The sequence below is a fragment of the Hemiscyllium ocellatum genome, chromosome 32 (genome assembly GCF_020745735.1).
Source record: "Hemiscyllium ocellatum isolate sHemOce1 chromosome 32, sHemOce1.pat.X.cur, whole genome shotgun sequence".
Lineage (NCBI taxonomy): Eukaryota > Metazoa > Chordata > Chondrichthyes > Orectolobiformes > Hemiscylliidae > Hemiscyllium > Hemiscyllium ocellatum.
Window position 1 is genome coordinate 28026954 of NC_083432.1, and position 27183 is coordinate 28054136.

The 27183-nt window shown below is 37.5% G+C and overlaps 1 protein-coding gene across 2 annotated transcripts; it reads left to right on the top strand.

The window, feature by feature from the left end:
* LOC132830728 (pyruvate dehydrogenase (acetyl-transferring) kinase isozyme 2, mitochondrial-like) lies at positions 1-26973 on the top strand. 2 transcript variants are annotated; one of them, XM_060848560.1, is made up of 11 exons: positions 1-171; positions 5391-5532; positions 7799-7870; positions 9089-9273; positions 10026-10115; positions 15387-15464; positions 17568-17641; positions 18935-19033; positions 19298-19408; positions 19532-19645; positions 24327-26973. In XM_060848560.1, exons 1-11 carry the CDS (start codon positions 54-56, stop codon positions 24468-24470), a joined length of 1227 nt encoding a protein of 408 aa, XP_060704543.1. In that variant the 5' UTR covers positions 1-53; the 3' UTR covers positions 24471-26973. The 2 variants fall into 2 exon arrangements, with proteins under 2 accessions (XP_060704543.1, XP_060704545.1); XM_060848562.1 differs by lacking the exon at positions 1-171 and adding an exon at positions 340-427.
* Positions 26974-27183: the final 210 nt, after the last annotated feature.

The following is a 27183-nucleotide window of genomic DNA, read 5'->3' on the forward strand; positions in this document are numbered from 1 at the left end:
AGTCCTTGGAGGAGGAGACTGCTGCAATAACAATAACAGCAGCAGCAGCAAATATGAAATTCGTTCGCTTCCTGATGAAGAACTCGGCCCTGGCCAACGTACCAAAACACATCGACCATTTTTCCAAATTCTCGCCGTCCCCGCTCTCCATTAAGCAGTTTTTGGATTTTGGTGAGTGTTTTTAGTTTTGAGGTATTGGGGGTAACAAGGCTTGTTTGCGAGGAGCTTGGGTTGCCTTGTCCATACCATCCTCCCCTCCCCCAGCTAATGGGGGTGAGGGCGGCGGGGGGGGGGTTGGAGAGTACTGTAAGGGCGGCTCGTCTTCCCCAATTCAGGTTCGAGCTCTCGGGGGGGGAGAGTAATATTGTCTGGTAACAAATCTGCCAACTCAGCTCGCCCTGTCAGGGAGAGAAGAATGAGACACAAGGTGAGCTTGATCAATTTGTTTTTTGTGTGTGTGGAAGGGCATTAGTGAAATGCTGCCCCTATCCCCCATTCCGCTTTTATCTGAAGCATTTAATGTTTAATGGAGTTTATTTTTGGCACGCTATTGAGCCGAGGGCTCATTTATGGAAACGTGCAAGCAGTTGTTTGTGTGTCTGGGAAGTAATTGCCAAAGTCATGTCAAGTTTAATGTTTCGAAATTTCGCTCCCATGATAAATGTTTACATGTTTTGCGCACTGCTGCAGATTTAAAATTTTGGACCTTTTCCCATCCATTGGTCATCAAAATAGTTATCAGACAAGACTCTGCTACTTGGTTTTTAGGAGTTTATTTTGTGATCCTAATGGCTTCAAGCAGTCATTGACTTAGAAATTAAAAAAGCCTGTTTTGGATAGCTACCCATTTTGCAAAAATAATGCAATCATTGCATCTGCTTACACGAGCTAAACTGCAGTGTAAACAAAAGTGAATGCAATGGAGAACGTGTAAGGTCATTAATTTTCAGTTAACCTGGGAGTTTCTTTAACAACCTGTGCCAAAGGTTGGTGCATCTCTAAGATTGCTAAAAGTCAAGAAATTCAAACATTCAGGACAGGATGGTCCTGATTAGCTGATTTTGCATGCTTAATGCTGGTATTTATCTTCCAATCAGGATGTTTTGGTGTAATGGTAATGTGCCCTGTGGATGAGCCAGAAGAACTGGGATGGGTCTCCCTAATCCCAGAGATGTGTCACAGCATGTTTGAGCAGTTTGTTTTTTTTAAAAAAGACATTCTAGTGGAAGTTAATTAAATTTGATATCTTTTGAGACATAATTGCCTAAGGTGGCTTCTAATTCAGTACAATGAGTGGAAATAGGTTAAATTCATAGGATGATAGATGTGAAGAGTTCAGCATTGTTTGTTATGCAGTTCCCTCTCATTTGTACCCCTGTTATAGCCCTGTAAATGTTTCCTTTTTAAAATGTTGATTTACCTTCTAACATAAATGTTTGGTCAAGCCACATTTTTACATTCTGTTGCACTTCACAGAATCCCAGAAGTGTTACTATACAAAAGACCAAGCAGCCCAACATATCTGCACCAGCTCTTCAAATTAGCACCATGACCTCGTACCAGTGTCCTGCTTTTCCTCCCATAGCCTTGCAATTTATTTCTCTCCAAATAATCACCTAATGCCCTCTTAAACGTTTCAGTTGAATCTGCCTCTACCACACTTTAAGGCAATATATTCCATATCCTTTTGTGATTTTAGAGGTTTGTAGCTCAGATTGTGGAGATCCTGATGAAGGGCTTTTGCCCGAAACGTCGAATTTCCTGTTCCTTGGATGCTGCCTGACCTGCTGCGCTTTAACCAGCAACACATTTTCAGCTCAGATTGTGGATCAGGTTGTAAGTTTGCTTGCTGAGCGGGTAGATTTGTTCTCAGACGTTTCATCACCATGCTCGGTAACCTCATCAGTGAGTCTCCAATGAACTGCTGGTATTCTGTCGTGCTTGCTTTCTGTGTGTCATGGTCTGTTGTGGTGGGTGATTATCATACCTGGTTCTTTTTGAGAGGTTAGTAAATGGGGTCCAAATTGATATGTTGTGAATGGAGTTCCCGTTTGAGTGCCAGGCCTCTAGGAATTCTTATGTGTGTCTTTGTTTAGCATGTCCCAGGATGAATCTATTGTCTCAGTTAACCTGGTGTCCCTCTTTGTCTGTGTGTATGGATATTAGTGATAGTTGGCCATGTCGCTTGGTGGCTAGTTGGTGCTCATGTATTCTGGTGACTAGTTTTCTGCCTGTCAGTCCTATGTAATGCAGGGTATTTTTTATGATGTTTGTTCTGCTACAGGGTCCTTTAAATTCATCAGGAACTGTTTCAGCGTGGTGGTAGGTTTGTGAGCTACCATGATGCCAAGGAGCCAGAGTAGTCTGATTGTCATCTCAGTGATGTCTTGAATGTGTGGCAGGATAGCTAAGAGTTTCTGGGCATGTTGTGTCTTGTTGTTTAGGTCTGTTGTGTAGGAATCTGTGATGAGCGATTGGGTATCCATTGTTTCTTAATATGTTGTAGGTGTTTTTCCTTGGCTTCTCAAACTCCTTGGTGCTGCAGTGTGTTGTGGCCCATTTTAGTAATGTCCTGATACATCTTTGTTTGTGGGTGTTGGGATGATTGCTCCTGTTGTTAAGTATCTAGTCAGTGTGTGAGACTTTCCTATAGATGCTGATCTGCAGTTCTCCATTGGCTCTTTTATTCTACTGTGACATTTTAGGAAGGGGAGTGTTATTGTTCTCGTTGTCTTTCTTTGGTGAGCTTTATAGCAGTAAAGATGTTTTTATGGATTTGTGGGTTTCTTTGAATTTTTTGCATTTTGTGATGACAAAGATGTCATCCACATGGTGGACCCAAAGCTTAGGCTGGATCATGGGAAGAGCTGTTTGTTCTAACTTCTGCGTAACTACTTCTGCTGAGATTCTGATATTGGCGATCCCATAGACATCCCATTGATTTGATTGTAGATCTTGTTGGTGAAGTGGGTTGTGAGGCACAAGTCTACTAGTTTGAGGATGCTGTCCTTGATGATGAAGTTGGTGCTGTCAGGTGTTTGTTACCTTGATTCATCTAGCAGTGAAGCCAGTGTTTATTTGGCTGGGGTGATGTTTATTGATGTGAATAGGGCTGTCACGTTGAAGGAAACTATGACCTCTCCATCCTCTACATTGGTGTCTTTGTTACCTTTTGGTAATCCATAGAAATGGGATATTTTGGATCCAGCATGATTAGACTGCATGGTGATGAAACATCTGAGAATAAATCTACCAGCTCAGCGAGCAAATTTACACCCTGATTCCATTTCCTAGCTACTCATTGTGTAGAAAGTTTTATTCCTTTACCACATATGCTGCTTTTACAAATTGCTTTCAATCTCTACCCTCTCATCCTTACACCTTCTACGAGCTTCATGCTATCCACTCTATCCAACCCATGCATCATTTTGAATATCTCTGTCAGATCTCTTAGCCCTCCTGTCTCCAAGGTGAACAATTCAGTATGTTGAATCTATCATCATAACTCTCTTTTTCCTATCAATCAGCTAGTTTTGTATGCACATTATCACTGTCCCTTTTATTCCAGGGCCTAAACTTTCTCCATAAATCTGTTGTGTGCTTTCTCCATATCCATAGATTCCTTCAGTATTGAAAAATCTGTTAAATTTATTTTTCTTCTTGAATATACTAATACAAAGGTACAGAATTTCCAAGATTCATAATCCACTGAGTGGTATTTGTCCTTGTCTCAATCTTAAACAGCTAACCTATCATTTTAAGACCATTGAACCTTACTTTCAGGGGAAAAGAAACATTTTCCCAGCATTTTCTGTGGACCTGATTTAGTTCATGAACTGCAGTGGTGCATTAGGTACATTGCATTCTCAACAGATGCGTAGTTTTAACTAGAAAGTAGCTGAAAATAGAAACACAGTTCATTCAAGAACAAAGAATACACCAGGAATAGAGATTTGATTCAGGTGATGACCTTGGCGGAATTGATTTACCAAGTTGCAGTAGTAATTATCTCTTGTCACCTACACAAGATAGTCATTGATCTATCCGGGATGGGACCATTCGCCACAGCATGGTTTTCATTCCTCCACAAGTTCATGATGCTCTAGCTGTTGTTTTGTTTGAATTTTCCTCCTGCAAACCTCTGCTGTTTCCTGCAGCACAGTGTTTTATACTAATTATTTGGGTGCTGTGGAATGTTTTTGGGATGTTCCGACCACATAAATGAAAGTTGTTGTATGTGGTATTATGTAAATACCATCGTAAATGTAGAAGAGATCACATAGCCATCTCCTGCCATAAGGTCATTGGATTTTAATTGGGATTTTGAAACACACTGTTTCTTTTTAGTTTATGGTCGTTGAGCCTCAACTGCCCTCTATCTGTTATTCAATGACTCAAAGCTGTCAAAAACTCTTATTTGATTATTGAATACTAAATCATCTAACTGTGGTAAGGGGAGGGAAAGGAGCTTCCAGACCCATGCCTCTTAAGTTTGCAGAAACCTTTTACTGAGTACATAGATCTTTCCATTTAATATTGATATTAACATGGAGAATTAGCTATAATTTGGTTAATCAGGCTTGCAAAAGCACACTAAGTAAGAGGAAGTATAACTTCTTTGTTAACTGCAAGCAAACTTCTTTCTGTGATTATAGCAGCTACTAGTTTGACATTTCTTTCAGAATCTGCCCTTGCATCTGTTCCAAAAATTGCAATTTTCCTGATAAGCCATATACAGATTTTGTTCCCAATATGAAGTATGCATACTTAACTTTATCACATACACACATATAAATATTTATTAAGGAAGATCAGCTACATTCCCAGGAGATGGTCTTAGTTATAATCAGTTTCTCTCTCTCTCTGGGAGATGTCCTTTTTCTGTGACATCTTTGACATCAAATTCAAAGCAAGAAGTATTATGTAGAATCTTGCGTGTTTCTGACCCAGGACACTAAATACTGATAGCTTGAGTTTTCCTACTCAAACTGTGTACATACCAGTATGTATTTGATACTTGAGATTTCCTGCATCACATGCCCTTGGGATTCAAGAGTGGAATTTAATTTGTCATATTCCCAAATTAAATCATGTGCTGATGTTTCATGCCATCAAACCAGCTTCGCGCATGGACAAGAGTTGGAGTAAAAGTATGAGGACAGAAAACTGAAAGCAAGCGTAACAACAAATAAATCATAACCTCCGGTCTGTGTTTGGACATCAAGTGAGGATGACATTAAATTGCATGCATCAGGCATGTTATTATGAGTTGCAAGCACAATGGAACTGAATTGTAGCATAATTCTTATTATTTTTGGAAGGGAATAAAATTGGGTGGAAGTTGTTGAAACTTGGCATTTAAGTACAGTGTTGCATTCTTATCCACTTAGGCTCAACAAATGCCTGTGAGAAGACCTCCTTTATGTTTCTGAGGCAAGAGCTGCCTGTGAGACTCTCTAATATTATGAAGGAAATCAATCTCCTCCCAGACCGGCTACTTGGCACACCTTCCGTTCAGTTAGTCCAAAGCTGGTGAGTAGCCACACAGAAGATGGTCATACAAGTGAGAGAATCTCCTCGAATAATGTGTCTCTTATGTGTGGCTTCTTCAAAGCAGTAAATTTTCAATGCAGAACAAATAATATTGTGCAATATTGAAATGTTTTCCATCCACCTCAGTGATGCTAGCTTTATGCTTGTGACAATATTAGAAGGGTGTAACTAAAACTGGCCATCTGGTTAAATATGTTTGGTCATGATATGAGTTGACCTATATAAGCTGATGTATCCTGTTTCAATTATCTGACAGTTATCCAACTGGAACTGTGTAAACTATACTGTGAACTTTCCCCCACTTAAGTTATGAGACTTATTTCTATAAATACCTTCTCATGTTTGGATTATGCCTTTCTTGATTGTAAGAGCCAGTGCAGTATGTCTTATGGATAATGAAATGAGAGCCTATTAATCCACTCACTATCATTAAATTACTGGCAAATTTGATTGCCATTGTTTCATGATAGTTCGATAGGCATAATTCCACAATTACAGTCTGTTTTGGTACAGAAAAACATTCCTGATAAGCATTACAGTTTTTTGTATGTTAAAGTCATTATTGTGTCCTACAGTCTCCTTAAGTGAATTCTGTATCCCTAGATCTCAAAACAGTGTTAATTTCCAGTTACTAAACCTCAATTCAATTTTTTTAATGCTTTGTGAGGAAGTGAGAGAGTAGTAAGTAGTTTCGTATTTCCTGCTTTGACGCCTGAACCTTCTAGACTGTAGTATCACTCAGACAGTTGAACTTTATAAAAGAGGCTGGAAGGGTTAATTACTATTTTCCATCTGAAAGTTGAATTTAAACTATGCCTTAAGCAGAAAGAGGCCGTACTGGGTCTACTTTGCAAATCTAGCTTTGTGTGCAGACTGGCTAAGAAATTCTGAATGTGAACATTTTTGCTTTGTATTTAGTATTTGTATTTCCATGATTGTCTCTCAATTCTGTATGAACAATTAATTTTAACTTCCAATGTGAGCATGTACTTGTGCACTAGTGTCATCTTCATTCACCAGTATGGCTGTCTTGAGTTGGTTGCCAAATTATCAAGATATAATAAGTGCGTTTATGAGAGCTTACAAATGCTAGTAAACGAATTGACTTGTCCCCAAGTCTATTTTCTTAAACATTACAGTTATTGTTAGATATATCAAGATTTTCCAAGTTAATTTTAGGAACAGCATTCATTTAAAAAAAAATCAGTGTTGGAAACTAATGTTGAATGGTATAAAATCTTGGAGCTTTTTTGGAGTACAAGTGCTTAGATTGCATTAAGCACCAATCAGTCAAGTATAATTAAATAGGGTACCATTGAATCTGAACCATACAGAGCCTTTTTGTAGTGTTGTGTATATTCTAACCATGTAAAGTGATGAAAAACTAATGTGTAACTGAATTAACAGGTCCAGTTTGTGCTGAGCTAGTTGATTTTTGCTGGAAAAATGTTGAAGCGCTATTGCTGCTCGCTATGCCTAATCTAACAAGAATAAAGATTAGATACTGTTTGTGCTTGATCACTATACATTGCGCAAATATAAGGACATTGATCCTGAATTATGATTGGGTTTGGTGTGAAGTCAACAGTACAATAGCATTCTGATATTGCCAGTATTTGGAGGGTTTCCCTACTAAAAATAAGGGAAAACATTTGAATTAAAATTGAAAATTTGAAGTCAAATGAATAACGTCACTCCTTTTACATTTTAAAGAATTTGTTTTGGATGATTTTAACTATTTGAAAAGCAGTGTGTTTTACATGGAGCTTGAACTCAGTGAACTAATTATTTGTTCTGGTCAAGGCAGTTCTCTGACTAGAGATTCATCAGATGATCATGTTGAGACAAATGTTGCAAATGAGGGCAGCTACAGTAACGTTGAAGATTAACAATTGACAGTTTTAAGAAAACTTGGCAAATTTGTTTAATGAAGCAAACAGAACCAAATGTACTTGCACAACAGTTTAATTGCAATCAGCAAAACTGCCTCAATTAAACATTCAAAACCTCAAACCTCTTGATCTTCTGATTTAAAACTTTTTTAAACACTGAGCCCTCTGAACTCCATGAAGCTACCTTAAATGTCTTTTCAGCAGAGCACTCTCACAAGCATGTTTTAATTGATTTAGATATGACCAATGTACTTTTTAATTCTTAAATTGCTTAACAGCTTTTATTGGTCCATGAGTTTTGTACATTCTATGATAAATGAAGCTTCATACATGCTAATTCTCTTTTCATTTAGGTATGTTCAAAGTCTTTTGGATATTCTAGAGTTTTATGACAAGAACCCTGATGATCTGCGAGTTTTATCAAGGTATGCTTTTAAAATATTAAATAATTTGCAACTTACTGTAGTATTGTTATTTACTTATTGAGTTTTGACAGGATATTCAACTGTTCTTTTTGTTGAGTTCTTTACCAGCAATCTCTTTCTTACCAATGGCAGTCAGTATAGTACATTGGGAAGGATTTCTGCATTATAAACACATCTTTCTTTAAAGCAGTCATGTTCCAGAGTGATTCGTGAACCTGGACCTTTTGACACAGAAGCATGGTTGCCACATGGTGACTTCATCTAACATTTGCCAAAAAAAGTCAGCTTATTGGTGTCTTGTATGGTCCACTTTTCGAAAATGTATTCACTGATTTGTAGAATAAAAGCCCTGTTAACAACTGCAGGTTGTCATTACAATTTTTTTGTCTTTGAGGTAGCATTTTAAAATATGTAAAGTTGACGTGAAATTGACAGCAAGATCAATTTAAGGTAATCTTAGAATCACTGGCCCACCAAAGATCTTCCCAATTGCCCTAGGCCCTGACCCTATCTCTGTAATCCTGCATTTGACATGCCTCATCCACCTGAGCTGTACATCCCTGTTCACTGAGGCAGTTTGGCATGACCAATCCACCCCCACGTCTTTGGAATGTGGGAGGAGAGCCAAGGAGCCCACACAGACTGGGAGAATGTGCAAACTTCACACCAGACAATTGCCTGAGGCTGAATTCAAGCCTGGACCTTTGGTGCTGTAAGGCAGCAATGCTAATCACCAACGCAACTTCTATGATTCCAGGTAATTTAAGGCTGTTTATGAACCAATACCTTTTTTAAAGGTCTTCAATTCATTTTTGTTACCAGTGACTTTGTGTGAGCTTGCAGGAGCCCAAGGCATTGAAATGTGAATTGTCACTTTCACTATTGCTTACAAGAGAAAACACTTGTGCTTTTTGTTTACTACAGCATATTTGTGCATTTCAATGCTTATCAACTTCACTATTGATATCATTTGGGATCTGACTATAAGGGCAATTTGAGGAAGAAAATATCACTAAATTCTTTAGACGATTTTTTAAGGTGTTTTAATAGTCTTTCATATTTGATTCTGGAAGCCTGATATCAAGGGCCAACCACTTGCATTAGTTTGTTAATTTTTTCTGTAGAAAGGTTGGATATAAAATCAGTCTGATCTAACCATGTATAAAGCTTTGTTATGTGCTATGTCTAAAAGGCTTGTTTTTTTTTGCACGATCTTAGTTTTACAGATGCCTTAATTACAATTCGGAATAGGCATAATGATGTTGTTCCAACAATGGCACAAGGTGTTATTGAGTACAAGGAATCATACTTAGAAGATAGCATCACTAGTCAAAATGTACAGTACTTTCTGGATCGTTTTTACATGAGTCGTATTTCAATCAGAATGCTCATCAATCAGCATAGTAAGTGAAACATTTGTGAGAAAATCCATGTTATTGTTCATGAGTGAATTTTCATTTCAGAAACAACTTTCGTAAAGAATTGAAAAATGTAATATGTAATACAAACAAGGAATAGGCCATTCAGCTCTTCAAATCTGCTCTGCCATTCAGTAAGACCTTGGCATGTCTAATTGTAACCTCAAATCTTCATTCTCACATATGACCTTTTAGCCACCTTACTTTACAGAAATATGGCTACCTCTTCCTTCATATTCAAGGACTCTTATTTCTGCCATCTTTTCAAGCATAGAGGTCCAAAGGCATTCAACCCGCAAAAAGAAAAGTTCACCCCTCCCCTGTTTTAAATGGGTGACCCCTGACTTAACAGCAACTGCTAGATGTAGATTTTCCTTCAGGAGGAAACCCTTTTTCTCTACATTTATTCTATTAAGACCTCTTAGTATTATGTAAGTTTCAATCAAAGTTGTGTCTCACTCTTTGAAACTCTAGCAAATACAAGTCTAACCTGTCCAACCTTTACTCATATGACCACTCACTCTTTCCATGCACTTGCCTGGGTAGGTCTTCTCTGAACTGCCTTCAATATGTTTAACATCTTTCCTTAAAGGTAACCATGCAGTGCACAGTGAACAATGGCATATATTGAATATTTGTGACTTTAATGCTATGAATGACAGGATTATTGTCATCAAGTTCTCGATCACTTTTGTCACAATCAAATGCTAATATTTAATACTTTCTTCTTTCCCAAGCACTAATTTTTGATGGCACAACAAACCCAGCTCATCCCAAGCACATAGGCAGTATTGATCCAGACTGTGAAGTTGTAAATGTCATCAGAGGTATGTTTTTCTACCCCCCTCTGGAAAGTACTTTCATGTATTGATTAAGAATTATAAGTTACCACAATTAGTTAAAATCCACAATCAGAATCTGTTTTGTCTGTTTGAGTTTTCATATTCATAAATTTTAGTGGAAGAGAAACATAGAAAATAGCAGGGGGCATAGGCCATTCAGTCCTTCGAATTTGCTCTGCCATTCAATATGACCTGATCATCCAAATCATTTGTTCCCATTTTCACCCTGTTCCCATTGAGTCCTTCAGACTTAAAAACCATATATAAATCTTTAAATCTTCAAGTCTTCGTGATATTGGCCCCAAAGGCTTTCTGTGGCAGGCTCGCCACTCTGTAGGTGAAGACATTTCTCTTACACTCAGTCCTAAATGACACATACCATGTCTTAACTGTTTCTAATTCTTTAGTCACCAGTAATGTCCTTTCTGCATTTATCCTGTCTCGTCCTGTTAGAATTTTCTAGGTTTCTGTGAGATTTCCCTACCGTCACCAACCACCATGCTTCTAAACCTCATAACTGATCCAGTATCTCTTCCTACCAGTCCTACCATCCCAGGAATCAATCTATAAACATTAAATGCTTCCTTCCATAACCAGAACATCCTTCCTCAGATAAGGAGACTAAAACTGCACACAGTACTCCAGTGTGATCTCACCAAGGACCTGGATGATTGCAGCAAGATATCCCTGCTCATGTACACTGGTTCCTTAATTAATATGCAGATGTTTTAAAATCTGTGAAACATCTATGCAAATGTTTTAAAATCAGCATTGAAGCTTTGTGGTGATGTTTTCATGTGTATTTGTGTTTACATACCCCCTTAACACCATAATTTTTGTTTCTAGTATGAGCCTATGACATCTTTAAAGCTAACAATGTAACTATTTATATTATATAATGATTGGCTGCTGTTATAATCAGATGGTGATACTGAGCTTCTTGTACAACATATCTATCAATTCACAAGTATTTCTTTGTAAGTATCTTGGAAACATCAACATCTAATGTCTTAAACATCCCTGAAAGGAAATAAAAATTTGAATGCTTTTCTCTTATGCTAATCAGGACTAGGATACAGGAAACATGCTTAAAAAAGGAAGTGCACATTTAACACACTCGTGGTGTAAAATTGTTTGTTTGGGCTAACATTGACAGGGAAATCCAGCAGGAACAGTCTACTGTCAATCTTAATTCTCAGACTAAGTAGGTAAGTCTGAGAACTAAGATCAATAGTTCACTACTCTGGCTGCATCTCCATGCCAATAATAGCTCAAACAATCACCCTTTTCTTATGCTATTCAAATTGGTGTCCTATTTTCCAAGCCTGGTTGGAATAGTCTCTACCATAATTCTGATGAATGTTAGTTGTAAATCTTGTTTCCTTTTTGTAATGTTTAAGTTCTGTACTAATGAGCAAAATGTGTGATTTATCAGTATTTAATGAAGATGGATGAGCTTGAGGCTCTTTTGGAAATTGGCAGATACGATATTGTGGGGATAACTGAGATGTGGCTTCAAGTGGACAGGGCCTGAGAAATGAATATTCAAGGCTACACGTGCTATCGTAAGGACAGACTGATGGGCAGAAGGGGTGGGGTGGCCATGTTGGTAAGGGATGATATTCAGTCACTTGCGCGGGGGTACCTAGAATCAGGGGATGTAGAGTCAGTGTGGATAGAGCTGAAAAATTCTAAGGGCAAAAAGACCCTCTTGGGAGTTATCTACAGGCCCCCAAACAGTAGTCTGGAAGCCGGATGTAGTTATGGTTCTGTTCGCCGAGCTGGGAGTTTTTGTTGCAAACGTTTCGTCCCCTTTCTAGGTGACATCCTCAGTGCTTGGGAGCGTCCTGTGAAGCGCTTCTGTGCTGATTCCTCCGGCATTTATAGTGGTTTGAATCTGCTGCTTCCGGTTGTCAGTTGCTGTCCGCTGCAGTGGCCGGTATATAGAGTCTAGGTCGATGTGTCTGTTGATAGAATTTGTGGATGAGTGCCATGCCTCTAGGAATTCCCTGGCTGTTCCCTGGCAGATTCAAACCACTATAAATGCTGGAGGAATCAGCACAGATGCGCTTCACAGGAGGCTCCCAAGCACTGAGGATGTCACCTAGAAAGGGGACGAAACGTTTGCAACAAAAACTCCCAGCTCGGCGAACAGAACCACAACAACGAGCACCCGAGCTACAAATCTTCTCATAAACTTTGAAGTCTGATGTAGGTTAAATCAGGAGCTAAAATTGGCCTGTCTCAAAGATGTTACTGCAGTTGTTATGGGGGATTTCAACATGCAGGTAGACTGGGAGAATCAGGATGGTATTGGACCTCAAGAAAGAGACTTTGTGGAGTGCCTCCGAGATGGATTCTTAAAACAGCTGGTGCTGGAGCCGACCAGGGAGAAGGCAGTTCTGGATCTGGTATTGTGCAACGAACCAGAATTGATCAGGGACCTCGAAGTAAAGGAGCCATTGGGAAGTAGTGACCATAATACAATAAGCTTCAATCTGCAATTTGAGAGGGAGAGGGTACAATCAGAAGTGACAATTTTTCAGTTGAATAAAGGGAACTATGGAGCTATGAGGGAGGAGCTGGTCAAAGTTCAATGGTGCAATACCTTAGCAGGGATGACAGTGGAGGAACAATGTGTGTATAATGCAGAAGTTGTAGGATCCGTTCATTCCAGAAAGGAAGAAAGATCCTAGGAGGAGGCATGGGTGGCCGTGGCTGACGTGGAAAGTTAAGAAACATCTAAAGTTGAAAGAGAAAAAGTATAACATAGCAAAGATAAGTGGGAAAACGGAAGACTGGGAAGCTTTTAAAGAATAACAGGATTACTAAGAAGGAGATACGCAGAGGAAAAAAATGAGCTATGAAGGTAAACTGGCTAATAATATAAAGGAAGATAGTAAAAGTTTTTTTCGGTATGTGAAAGGCAAAAAAATGGTTAGGACTAAAATTGGGCCCTTGAAGACAGAAATAGGGGAATATATTACAGGGAACAAAGAAATGGCAGAAGAATTGAATTGGTATTTCAGATCTGAGTTCACTGGGGAAGACACAAGCAATCTGCCTGAGGCAACAGTGGCTGAAGGACCTGAACTGAAGGGAATTTATATTTGCCAGGAATTGGTGTTGGAGAGACTTAGGTCTGAAGGTTGACAAGTCCCCGGGGCCTGATGGTCTACATCCCAGGGTGCTGAAAGAGGTGGCTCGAGAAATCGTGGATTCGTTGGCGATTATTTTCCAGAATTCGATTGATTTGGGATCAGTTCCTGTGGATTGGAGGGTGGCTAATGTTATACCACTTTTTTAAGAAAGGTGGGAGAGAGAAAGCAGGAAATTATAGACCAGTTAGTCTGACCTCAGTGGTGGGAAAGACGCTGGAGTCTATTATAAAGGATGAAATTACTACACATCTGGATAGTAGTAACAGGATAGGTCAGAGTCAGCACGAATTTATGAAGGGGAAATCATGCTTGACTAATCTTCTGGAATTCTTTTGAGGATGTAACTCTGAAGATGGACGAGGGAAATCCAGTAGATATAGTGTACCTGGATTTTCAGAAAGCTTTTGATAAAATCCCACATAGGAGGATAGTGAGCAAAATTAGGGCGCGTGGTATTGGGGGCAAAGTACTAACTTGGATTGCTAGTTGGTTGGCTGATTGGAAATAAAGAGGAGTGATAAACTGCTCCATTTCGGAATGGCAGGCAGTGACCAGTGGGGTACCGCAGGGATCGGTGCTGGGACCACAGCTTTTTACAATATATGTTAATGATATAGAAAATGGTATTAGTAATAACATTAGCAAATTTGCTGATAATACTAAGCTGGGTGGCAGGGTGAAATGTGATGAGGATGTTAGGAGATTGCAGGGTGACCTGGACAGGTTAGGTGAGTGGTCAGATGCATGGCAGATGCAGTTTAATGTGGATAAATGTATGGTTATCCACTTTGGTGACAAGAACAGGAAGGCAGATTACTACCTAAATGGAATCAATTTAGGTAAAGGGGCAGTACAGAAAGATCTGGGTGTTCTTGTACACCAGTCAATGAAGGTAAGCATGCAGGTGCAGTAGGTAGTGAAGAAGGCTAATAGCATGCGAGCCTTCATAACAAGAGGGATTGAGTTTAGAAGCAAAGAGATTCTTCTGCAGCTGGACAGGGCACTGGTGAGAGCACACCTGGAGTACTGTGTGCAGTTCTGGTCTCCAAATTTGAGGAAGGATATTCTGGCTATTGAGGGAGTGCAGTATAGGTTCACTAGGTCAATTCCTGGAATGGTGGGATTACCTTACACTGAAAGACTGAAGCGACTGGGCATGTATACCCTTGAGTTTAGAAGACTGAAGGGATCTGATTGACTCATATAAGATTATTAAAGGATTGGACACTCTGGGGGCAGGAAACATGTTTCCGCTGATGGGTGAGTGCCGAACCAGAGGACACTACTTAATACGGGGTAGACCATTTAGGGCAGAGATGAGAAGAAACTTCTTCACCCAGAGAGTGGTGACTGTGTGGAATGCTCTGCCCCAGAGGGCAGTGGAGACCCAGTCTCTGGATTCATTTAAGAAAGAGTTGGGTAGAACTCTCAAGGATAGTGGAATCAAGGATTATGGAGATAAGGCAGGAACAGGATACTGATTAAGGATGATCAGCCATGATCATATTGAATGATGGTGCAGGCTCGAAGGACAGAATGGCCTACTCCTGCACCTATTGCCTTTTGTCTATAAGTCAATGTCTACTATTTTAACAAAAGTGGCAGGGACTTTTTTTTTAATATTCATTTTAGTGAGCAAGTAATTCAGTTTTTTTGAATATCAAAATACATTTTTAAAAACTCTAATATTTCAAATTGCTCTTTTAGTACATGGAAAGTAGTATTAAACAGTTTCCAAGATTTTAGATGGTTATGAAAATTGACTTTCCCTTTTTTCCCTTGGTCAAAAAGCACTTAATGATTGCCATATCTCTTTCTGTGTTGCCAATACAGCAGCCAATGAGAGCATTGTACATGTAGATTTTGTTGATTCATCTGCCTTTGTTTCAGCATTTTCACACACTGGAAAACATTTGCTTCTTGTCTCCATGTTCACCAAATTGGTCCATATCAGGATTCGATTTGTTAACAGTCTCATTGTTGAAGTTCCATTGTATCATAAAGCACAAATGGTTTTATATTAACATATGCATTTTTGCTTTGAAAATGATTGCTGTTGTTATGTGGATAGTCACTATCAGTTTACTGTTTACAGATGCATATGAAACTGCTAAACTCCTTTGTGACCAATATTATATGGACTCTCCTGCACTGGAAGTGGACCAATACAATGGTAAAGTTGCATGTATTAATTTATAACTGTTATTGATGATGAAAGCAACCTGGAACATCTGGTTAGTGCTGTTTGTTCCTTTTTCCAATATAACTGTTCCTTTCAAAAATAAATATACAAGCCTTATGAAATTGTTGTTTGACAGTTATTAATGTCTATCTTAGTCTAAGACCTACATATCCTTCCAACTTGACATAGCAGGTTTTGTTTTTTATTAATTTCTTTATCATTCACATTTACAGTTAACTAACTTGCATAATTTTTTTCTTTCTTCCCCCTCCCCAACAATACCTACTGATTGCTGGAGTATGTCATTAGCTCCTCAAGCTGATTGCACTATTCAATTTGATTAATTATCTGACCCTACCTCATATGTCTATGTCTGTCTTACATCATTGTCTTAATAACATTGATCATTACAAATTCATCAATTTCAGTTTTAAAGTTAACAATTGATGTAATGTGAGTTGCTGTTTGCATGAGACTATTCCATTAGGCCATAATATATGACCATAAGATAGAGGAGCAGAATTAGGACATTTGGCCCATCGAGGCTGCTGTGCCATTTGATCATGGCTGATCTGTTTTTCAACCGCGTTCTCCTGCCTTCTCCCTGTAACCCTTGATCCCCATACTAATCAAGAACCTATGTATCTCTGTCTTAAAAGAACACAATGACTTCACAGGTCTCTATGGCAATTAATTTCACAGATGCACCACCTTCTGGCTGAAGAAATTCCTCTTCTCCGTTCTAAAGGGTAATCCCTTCACTCTGAGGCTGTGCCCTTGGTTCCTAGTCTTTCCTACTAGTGGAAACATCTTCTCCACATTCTATCTAGGCCATTCAGTATTCTAAGTTTCAGTGAGATCCCATTCATCTTTCTAAATTACGTTGAGTACAGACCTAAGATTCTTCATCCAATCCTCATGACTAGCCCTTCATCCCTGGGATCATTTTGTAAACCCTCTCTGCACCCCCGCTCATGTCAGCACATCTTCCTTAGATATGGGGCCCAAAATTGCAGATAATATTCCAAATGTGTTCCACAGAGCGTTGTGCAGTATCAGCAGTACATTTGTGCCCTTGAATTCTAGCCCTCTTGAAATGAATGCAAGCATTGCATTTGTCTTCCTAACTGCCAATTGAATGTTAACCTTAAGAGAATCCTGAACAAGGACTGCCATGTCCCTTTGTGCTTTAGATCTCCAAAGCCCCTCGCTGTTTGGAAAGTAGCCCATACCTCCTCTTATTACCAAAGTGCTTAACCTCATACTTTCCCAACCTTGAATTTTATCTGCCACTTCTTTGCCCACTCTTCTGGCCTGTCCAAGTCCTTCAGTAGCCTCCCTGCTTCCCCAATACTACCTGTCCCTTCACCTATCTTTGTGTCATCTGCTGACTAACCAGCAATGTCCTCAGTTCCTTCATCCAAATTGTTAATGTATGACATGAATAGTTTTGGTCCCAAAACTGACCCCTGCAGAACTGCACTAATTACCACTGCAGTCATGGAAAGGTCCCTTTATCCTCACTCTCTGCATTCTGCTAGTCAGCCAATCCTCTATCCATGCCATACCTTGCCTCCAACACCATGGGCTCTTTTCTTAGTTAGCAGCCTCCTGGGCAACACCTTGTATGAGACCTTCAGGAACTCCAAATAGATCATGCCTGATGGATGTCCTTTGTCTAATTTGTTTGCTACCATCTTCTGCTAGTTCAATAATTATTACTTTGTATGTTATAGTGCTTTCCTTTCCTAACTTCAGAATTGAAAGGTCTGGCACTAATGTTTAGCAGTCTTGGTACTAAACTTCCCAACCCAAAGAAATAATTACTGTCTATCCATCATGTCTTTGCCCTAGATATCTTAAATATTCATCAAATTAGCCCTTAACCTTCTAAATTGCATGACTTGTGATCCTAGTTTGTGTAATCTTGGTTTATAGTTTAGTCATTAAGTCTGGCTGTAATTCAATAAATCTGCCCTTCCAAAGCAATTTATCTTGAACTGTTTGCAGTGTATCATGTGCTGTCTTAAGTACACTGCTGCTACTACTTGAAAGATAATTCCTTCTGAAATATAATTTCTTTTGTTCCAACAGTAAATGGTTCAGGACCTGTCCATATTGTCTATGTACCATCTCATCTCTATCACATGCTGTTTGAACTTTTCAAAGTAAGAAACCAGCTGTAAAACTTGTATATATTGCAGTGTGATGTTGTGCAGTAATGCTATTGAAGTATTACCATACTCCAGAAGAAATGTTTTTCCCCTTTTAGGCAAGAAATGCAAGTAAATAAGCTCTTAAGTTACAATATGTACAAAATATAGAGCAATTAATCAAAGATGATGTATGCAAAATGCATCCTTAACCAAGATACTGAGTGAAGGGTTGTCTGTTTATTATTGCTTATTTATTCATTTTTAAGAAAAAACCTTCTCTATTTCTGCATAAGTAACTGATCATTTGATGTTAAGAACTGAGTAACTTTTCAGTGCTGAAGCCTGGTGAGAAAACAACTGACAACTATATGCTTTTTGTAAACCTTTAGTCTCCTGGCCATTAAGCAGTGCAATTTCCTTCTTAATAACATGTATTATTAAAATGCAAATGTAAACATATTTGTGCTATAATAGTCTGATAACCCCATGTGATTTAAATCGAGTTCATTAAGTTGTCCGTAAGAGAAAGTAACCAAAAATGGGGGGAGTATAAGCAAATCAAAGATACAATTTAAGATTCAGATGAGAGCAATAGCTGCAGAGGAGAATGAGTCAACACTAAAATGTTACATGGGAATATGCCATGGCTATGATACAAAGGACAACAAATCAATGTTTGTCCATTGGTTAATGGACTTTGAAATACAACTTGTGTATAAATCTACATTGTAATTCTAAAGTTCAGTAGTGTTGTATTTCTTGTTACAGTGAATGCTATGTACCTTATTTATTAACTTTTAAATACACTACTAAGAAAAGCAAAATATTATGGATGCTCAAGATCTGAAGTAAAAACACAAGATGCTGGAGAAACACAGCAAATCTGGGAACATCTTTGGGGAGAACAGCTAGTAATTTCAAGTCTAGGATTAATGCTTTGTGTCCAATTAATGTTCTTTGAACTCTTCAAAGTCACGCTGGAAAACATTAACTCAGTTTCTGTCTAAACAGATGCTGTCAAACCAGCTGAGTTTCTCTATCCCTTTGTTTATATTAATCAACCAGTAATCCCGTTGGAAAGTATTGCTTTCTAAATATAGTAAAAATTGTTCTCATGCACGTATTTTACATTTAGTAACATTATTAATACAGTTTTTTAAAAAATATTTGTTTCGGTCGTAATATGACTATTTTGTGTTTAATTAATGGATTTTTAGTACTTTCTGCCTGTTAACGAATGTCATTTTTTTGCATTGTTTCCAAAAAAGTGAAAATAATGAGTAACATGTTTTCTTTTTATTCAAGAATGCCATGAGAGCTACTGTAGAAAATTATGAATCCAGTTCCAGCCTTCCATCAATCAAAGTGAAAGTTGCACTGGGCAGCGAAGATGTCACTGTTAAGGTGAAAATTCTTGATGTGCATTTTGGAATTACTTCATGCCTGCACTTTGTAAGACAGCAAACAGAATGTCTAAATTGACAATTCAGCTTCTAACCAAATGTACCAGGTGTTATGAAAAACGATGCATTTCCACTGGAGTGTGTTGCCGCAGTTCCATTTATTCTTCTTCTAGTTATCCCATGGATACAGCATGTTGATCGTGAATATAAAATCTTCAATATGAGGATCATTTTTTAATCATCATCTGTTTTTTTTTCCTTACAGATGAGTGACAAAGGTGGTGGTGTTCCTCTGAGTAAGATAGACCGGCTGTTTAGTTACATGTATAGCACAGCTCCCACACCACACTTGGGAAGTTCTAGAGGTACACCACTGGTATGTTTTATTCATATATTATTTCTATTTCTAAACACATTCTGTATACTATGTTCTTAATTGGTATTAATGAATTTTGTTTTGCAAATGTAGTCTACTCATTCTGCACTTTTACATTTTCAGGCTGGTTTTGGCTATGGGTTGCCTATTTCAAGACTTTATGCCAAGTATTTTCAGGGAGATCTTCAGCTCTATTCCATGGAGGGTTATGGAACTGATGCAGTCATTTACCTTAAGGTGAACACCTGCTTTCCTTTGGGGGCATAAAACGTGTATCAATTTGTTCTGTTTTGAGCTTCACATTGAAGTGCAAACAGTAAGTGGTCACTGTGTGTGCAAAAACATTGTTTAATGCTGTTTGATAGTAGATTGTGAAAGTAAAATTCAAATGGAGGGGTAAATATTAGCCACATGAATACCCTCTGTTTTCTTCTTTGTAACCACTTAAGTGAGCAGATGTGATCATGATTAAAATTCTCATTGCAAAAGAGAACAGTTCCAATGCTGCAAACATTCCTTGTTACTATGCTGAGGTGTAGTGTGAATGAGGTGACCGAGTCTCGAGTGTGGTTTGAACCCACAACCTTTAATTTTAATTACAGTAGTGTTACTTGAAATAGAGGTGAAAGGTATAAAATTAAGTAACCACACATTGCAGAAGTACAATGTAAATCTAATTTTGAATATAGAAACTTTAAGTATTTGCTTAACATTGTATTAGTTGAACTAGCCAAATCTATTGTGAAATAAATGTGCAACTCAGTTATTGCATGATTTTGACAGAACTGTAGTCAACAATGGGAAAACTACAGTTTTTATATTTGGTTTGGTGGAATGAAACACAAAAGTGAACTGAGAATTAAGAGGGATTAAAGATTTTAAGGTTTTTTTCATACTCTCAGTAGAGAAAAATAAGGAGAGCAAGGTCATGCAAGACATTGTGAACAAACAACTGTACAGCACAGTAACAGGCCCTTCAGTCCACATGACACATGATGCCTTTCTAAACTTAAAAACCTTTTTCCTCAACACTGTCCATATCCCTCTATTCCTTGCTTGGTCATTTATCTGTCAAGAGCCTCTTAAACATCGCTATTGTGTATGTATCCATCAGTGTCTCTGGCAGAGTATTCCAGACACTTAGTACCGTCTGTGTTTTTAAAAAAAAACATGTCTCTTATCTCCTTTTGAATTTGTGCCCTTTTTACCTTAAACCTATGTTCCCTATTAATTGACATTTCTACCATGGGCAGAAGAATCTGAATATCAATCCTCTCTGTGCTTCTCATAAACTTCTATCTGATCTCTTGCCCATCCTTTGTTCAAGTGAAAAGAAACAAAGTTTGTTCAATTTCTCCTCCGAGGTAATACCCTCCAAACCAGCCAACATCCTGGTAAACAATCTTTACTCTCTCCAAAACCTCCATATCCTTCTGGTAGTGTGGCAACCACAACAAAATACAATTTTCCAAATGTACCCTAGCTAAAGTTCTATACAGCTGCAATATGATTTGCCAACTTTTAATACTCTATGCCCCGATTGATGAAGACAAGACAATATATGCTGCTTTGACCACCTTATCCACTTGTTTGCTACTGTCTAGGAACTGTCTCCCTAGATCCCCCGAAATATTGATGCAACTAAGAGTTCTGCTATATATTGCATAATTCCCTCCTGGATTATAACTTCCAAAATATATCACGTCTTACTTGTTTCATTTAAACTCCATCTGCCATTTCTCTGCTCAAGTGTCTAGCCATTCCATATCCTACTGTATTCTGACATTCCTCACTATCCATAGCTCCTCCAATCTTTGTGTTATCTGTAAAACTATTAATCAGGCTATCTACGTTCTCCTACGAATCATTTTATGTATATTACAAGCAACAGGGGTCCCAATAATGATACCTGTGGAACACCACTGGCTTCAGATCTCCAATCTGAAAAACACCCTTCCACTGCTACTCTGTCATGTGTGAATAAGTCCATTCTGTATTCATCTTACAAGCTCTCCACAGATTCCATATAACTTCACCTTTTGTATCAGCCTGTTATGAGGGGCCTTGTCAAAGATTTTGCTAAAACTCACTTCAACAACATCTATCACTCAGCCCTAATCCAATTATCTTTGTCACTTATTCAAAAATACAATCAAGTTTTTGAGATGTGACCTTCCCCCTCAAAGTCATGCTATTGCTAATAAATCCATATTCTGCCAAATGCGAGTAAATCCTAGCCCTAAGAATTTTTTCCAGTAATTTCCCTACCATTTAAGGCTCACCAGCCTGTAATTTCCCAGATTATCCCTGTTGCCCCCCTCAAACAAAGGAACAGGATTGGCTATTCTCTACTCCTCTGGAACTTCTACCGTGACTGAAGAGGACCCAGTAGTTTTCTCACCTGCCTCCTTCAGCATTCAGGGCTTTATCCAATCATGTCCTGGAGACTTGGCTAACTTTTAATGTTTTTTTTCTAAACTCTCAAAACCTAAATTTTTATATTGATATGTTCTGGAATATCATCATACCCCTCCCAAGACTCACCATCCACCATATCCTCCTTTTCTGTGAATACCAATGCAAAATACCTTACCCTTTTTCTCCAGCTCTATGCATAAATTCCCTCCTGTGTTCTTGAGTGTACTTACCCTTTTCCCTAGCTACCGTCTTGCTCCTTCATACATATAATCTAAAAAAATCCTTTTGGAATTTTCCTTAATCCTGTTTGCCAAAGACTTTGTGTGACCCCTTTTAGCTCTCCAAATTCTTTGGTTGAATTTGAATTGCATAGAGTAAGATCTAAATAATGGAAAACTGTGCTACAAGTCAGTACTATGTAGATGGAAAACTTGTATGAGGTAATCTAAATTGAGAGAAAGGTGGAGTATAGTTCCAATAACTTAGTTTATTACTGAAATCTCTAAAGTGGCAGGCATTAGTTTGGCTGTATGGATGGCTGTGGGTTGGCCACAGTATTTCTGGGTCAGTATTCACACACACAATTTGGTCTGTGGAATGTTCTTGGCTTTCTTTTTCTTTCCCAAATCCAAAGTTTTTCTTTAAGTATAGTAAGTTTAAAGGTTTGCGTTAGAACTGATAGCGTACTTATGAAAATCCCACAGCCAAGCTAGACCTTGTTACACAAATTGAGCCATTGATCATGGTACTCTCGTGGGGTGATTGTTGTGTATTTGTCACAAGTTCTAGCCAGCTTCTGTCTCATTGAACATATGCATTGTTTGGAGTTCAGCTGAAAGATTTATAATTTAGTGTGATATCGTTTGACCTCTATCTTGTTCCATCTTTTTATTAATTGTTTCTATTATATTTTGCAATCAAATCCTTATTATTTTCTTTAATGCCAAAAGTAACCTACAAGCAGTTTCAATTAGAAATTTACTTGTGATTATGTAAATTCTTGGTTTTGGTACAAAAAAGTTGAACTTTTAATGAATGGGTCTAGAACTGTTTCCAAAATTTTGATTATTCAAAACAGATGAAAAGCTGTGTTTCGGTTTTTCGCTATGTGTTCTTTTTGTCTAATTCTAATAAATCTTTAAACTAAGATGAAACCATTAGCCTTAATTGTATACAGTTGGTGCAATAGCAAGGATAGAACTGCTAAACTGGAGTAAATTACTACAGATGTTGGAATCTGTACTGAAAACAACAAATGCTGACGATGACAGCGGGTCAGACAGCATCCATGGAGATTCTAGATGACTTCAAAGCTCTGAAGAGCTCTTTTTCTATGGATACGTCTGACTTGCTGTGATCTCCAGCATTTGTTAGTTTCACTACTAAATTGGACCAAGTCTGAGCATTTTTTTAAAACAGGCAGTCTCTGAATCCTGATATTTGTAAGGAATCCTAAACATTTCACTTTGTCTCCTTGCAGCACAGCAAATCAGATCTAAGCAATAATTGGTGTCAGTTTCTTGAATGCTTCTAGTGCACGGCCATAGCTGTATACATGTGGATAATTGTGAATTGACACCTTTTTCTTGCAGCATCCTGGTGACGGTTTTTAATAGTTTTGATGTGATTACGATATGTCAGATTTTTAACAATGAACTTTATCTTTTATCGAGGATTATCAAAATTGATTGGCATGCACTGTGATAAGTTTAAATTAGTTTCACCATTATGTTTTCAGAGAGGAGATTCTAGTTTTATCCAGACAAGAAGCCCCATGTCCTTTCTGTAAAATAAAATTTTGGAAAATTGCAGTCACTGTGACACCTGTCCAAAAAAATTGTAACACATTTATGTTTCAACTCTCCTAGCTTGACTATATGCACATTAGTTAGATTTGAGTAGCTTATATATGACTAAAACATCAGATAAGAGAAACAACAATGGTGACAAATTTTCTCCCAAACCCTTCTGTAAATAGTGACAGCTGATTGAGATATGGTTAAAAAGATAGTTCTTGCATTCTAAATTACTACTCAAATACTACGTGCATGGTAACCCTTAAATTTATTGGTACAGATTTTCATTTTATTTTCTGAATACGTTCTGGTGGGATGTGTAATATTTCAAATTTGGGAGTTGTGCTGTGATTCATTCTACTATCTCTGTCGTTCCTGGTCAAGGGCTGACTGAGACTATCGATAATGTCTTATTCTGAAGAGAGAAGCAATGTTTTTCAGTCCATCAGTCTGCACTTAGGAAACACTAAAAGCACTGTTTAGTCAATTTGTACTGTCAACATTAAGTGCTTTGAGCAAAGTAGACAAATGTTGAGTTTGAAAGTTTACAATTCCCTGCCAGAGAAAAAAAATCTATTGAGGCAGTGCATTTTGATTCCTGTTGTTTTATTTTTCAATTAGCTTAAGTGGATTTTTGGTAAGTAATTTGCATGCTTACTCAAATTGCATGTTTACTGATTTAGTATTTTTACATTTCCTTTCAGGCTCTATCGAAAGATTCAGTAGAGAGACTACCAGTTTATAACAAATCTGCTTGGCGACATTACCAACATAGCCATGAGGCTGACGATTGGTGTGTACCTAGCAGTGATCCAAAGAACATGGCTGCACACAAGATTCAGCAATGATGCATGAGCTCATTAAGTTCATTTCTACAGAAAAGAATGAAAATGATTCTGTCCATTCTCAGTTTTACAAAGCCAATCAGTCATGACATGGGATTTTTAGACTACAGAATGGCTCTTTCGAGCATTTAAAAATATGAAGCAATAATTAAAATGAGGAATCTTCTCAAATGATTGAGTTGATTCGAAAGAAATCGTTGTCTTATTTCACTCTTGCAGAGTATTACTGTCGAGAGTCAAGAGATCTTTATTGATTTATTATGGGGAGAGAAAATAGTGGCATTGTTTAGTATTTAAGCTTCAAGTGTCAGATTCCTTTTTTTTAAAAAAGGACATTATGTAACATTAAGATTCTGGTTTAAATTCTAAATTGGGTGAGTAAGTAGAAATATCGGTGGTCCAGAGAAATCTAGGCTTTTTCTCACTGAAAATTCAAATTCTGAGCCATACATTACAAAGAAGAAATGTCCCAAACTTGAAGCTTGAAATACAACCAAGCACTGTGCACATTATCGATTTAAGTGATGACATTTAACAAACCAATAAGATGAAATGCATTTAAAGTAGCTTACAGATAGTATGATTTAAGTGAGTTAAATTTGCATCTTTTTAGGGATGTATGTGTTTACCTTCTATGAATAGGTGATTATGAAATCTCTATCCATCACTGATTCCTGGACTACTTTGAGTTCAGTTAGAATTAAACTCTGAAATTTAGAAATAGTTCTGAAATTCAGTTTGTCTCACTACCTTTATTACTTTTCTTAGGGCTTCATACCTCAGGTTTATGCCATTTTCAGGTCCTTTTAATTTCCAGTATTGATTTTGTATCAGTGACGTTTTAATCAAGCTCTGTTTGCAATCTTTTTCATGGGAAGAAGGGTTTCCTAGGTTAACTCCATTCTGAGATTATATCTTGTGGATTTTTCTAGTACAGGGAATATTCCTTGTTAATTGGTTTTATTTAAATTACTTCGCTCGGCCCCTTCAACCTTGTTATCTTTCTGATTATTCAATGATGGAGTTTTTCCAAAGTCAGATAAATCATATATCATAAACATTTAACAGAATATTTTGAACCTTTTTTTAAATATTCTAAATTGTGATGAAGTTCAGTGTCACAACTTTTATATTGTGTCTGTTTTCCCATGTAAGCTTTTTTTTTGACCACTAAACTCTTAGAACTCTTCATTCCTTGGTTTATTTCCCTTTGCCTTGCTATTATCCCTTCCCCAGGGCTTTGCTATTATAATCCTATTTGAAATACTGTTCAAATTTAATTTTTCTTTAAATCTCAACTGTCCTTCAGTTTTGCAACGATCTGCTCCCTAAATTTATACTACCTCTATCAACTGTAGGTGGTCTATCTCCAATTCTTCATTTCTAGTAAGTGTACTGGTGGAATACTACATGTTTCTTTTATCTGTATATACATTACGTGTAAATCTGTACATGTGCTTGATGTAAGATGTGCCAAAGATGTGTTTATTAACAAAAAGTGAATTGTTAGCCTTTTAAATTGTTCAGCTGTTGCAATATACAAATGCTTTTTTTTAAACATTAGAGCACAAATCTTGTAGATCCTAAAATGATTGATTAAACTTCAACCTTGTTTTGATTTTAAAATAATTCGTTTTGGGAAGATTAAACACACTTCTAATTTTAATGTGAATTTACTTAATGCACAACCGCTGTCTTTGGTTGTGAGAAATTACTACCAGCTCTGACTTTATTCTTCACAATTCTGTAGCTCATCATTGTATATTTGTACTCCTCAGCATTATACATGTCTTTGGAAATATATCATGTACAATATGATTGTTTTAAGGACCTAATTTTTATTCTTGTCAAACTTTAACTTTCCAAGTTTGGTTCAAAATTCAAACTTTTGGTAATCGTTTAAAAATTAAATTGATAACTTTATCTGATCCACTCATATGAGTTGTGCAAGGTTTTGAATCATCAGAATTACAATTGTAAAAATGTATAATCTTCACCTAGATGACAGAAAGATTACCCTAGTTGTCATACAAATTAAATTATGGGTATCCTTCAGTTTGCTGTAGGACCTGGAAATATGGCGAATGCCAGTTCAATGGAGGCATTAGATGGACTATTTGGATAGGAATTGTATGCAGGGATTTGGGAAAAGGTACTAGGTAATAGAACTGGTGCAATGGAATGAATGCACTGTAAGAAGTCTGATTATGTAGTGAATACCGCTGAAGGTTTGCAAACACTGTTCATGGCAGATTCACCAAAGTTCCTTTTTTTTTGATATCGAATAATGACCAAAGTAATGGTACCAATTGATTTTAAATTGAGTTTTCACTAATGGAAGCTTCACACACTACTCGCAGAAAGAGAATATATATAAAGAGTGGGCTATGTTTTGAAGTTGCTGAACTTTTCATGCGCAGGAATGAAAACATACAAATATTGATGGCTTGTATAAATCCTGAAGTATTAAAGTAAAAATAAAAAGTAATAGTTATCAATTTTAGAATGTGTATCTAAATATTTGAGCAAGCAATAAGCTGCATCACTTGACAAGCTTTATTTTTGAGTCGGTTCTTTACCCAGAATATTTTATTTCTCTTCTTCAGCTCTGATGAAGAGTCATTTAGACTTAAAACATTAGCTTGCTTTCTCTCCATGGATGCTGCTTGACCGACTTTGATTTTTTTTTCGTATTTAGTTCCAATCCCAGCATCTA

Coding starts and splice junctions, on each gene's coding strand:
- LOC132830728 (XM_060848560.1), top strand. CDS start 54: ATGAAATTCGTTCGCTTCCTGATGAAGAACTCGGCCCTGGCCAACGTA. Junction 7,871..9,088: donor GATCTGCGAGTTTTATCAAG/GTATGCTTTTAA, acceptor GCACGATCTTAG/TTTTACAGATGCCTTAATTA. Junction 19,409..19,531: donor GTTCTAGAGGTACACCACTG/GTATGTTTTATT, acceptor TTACATTTTCAG/GCTGGTTTTGGCTATGGGTT.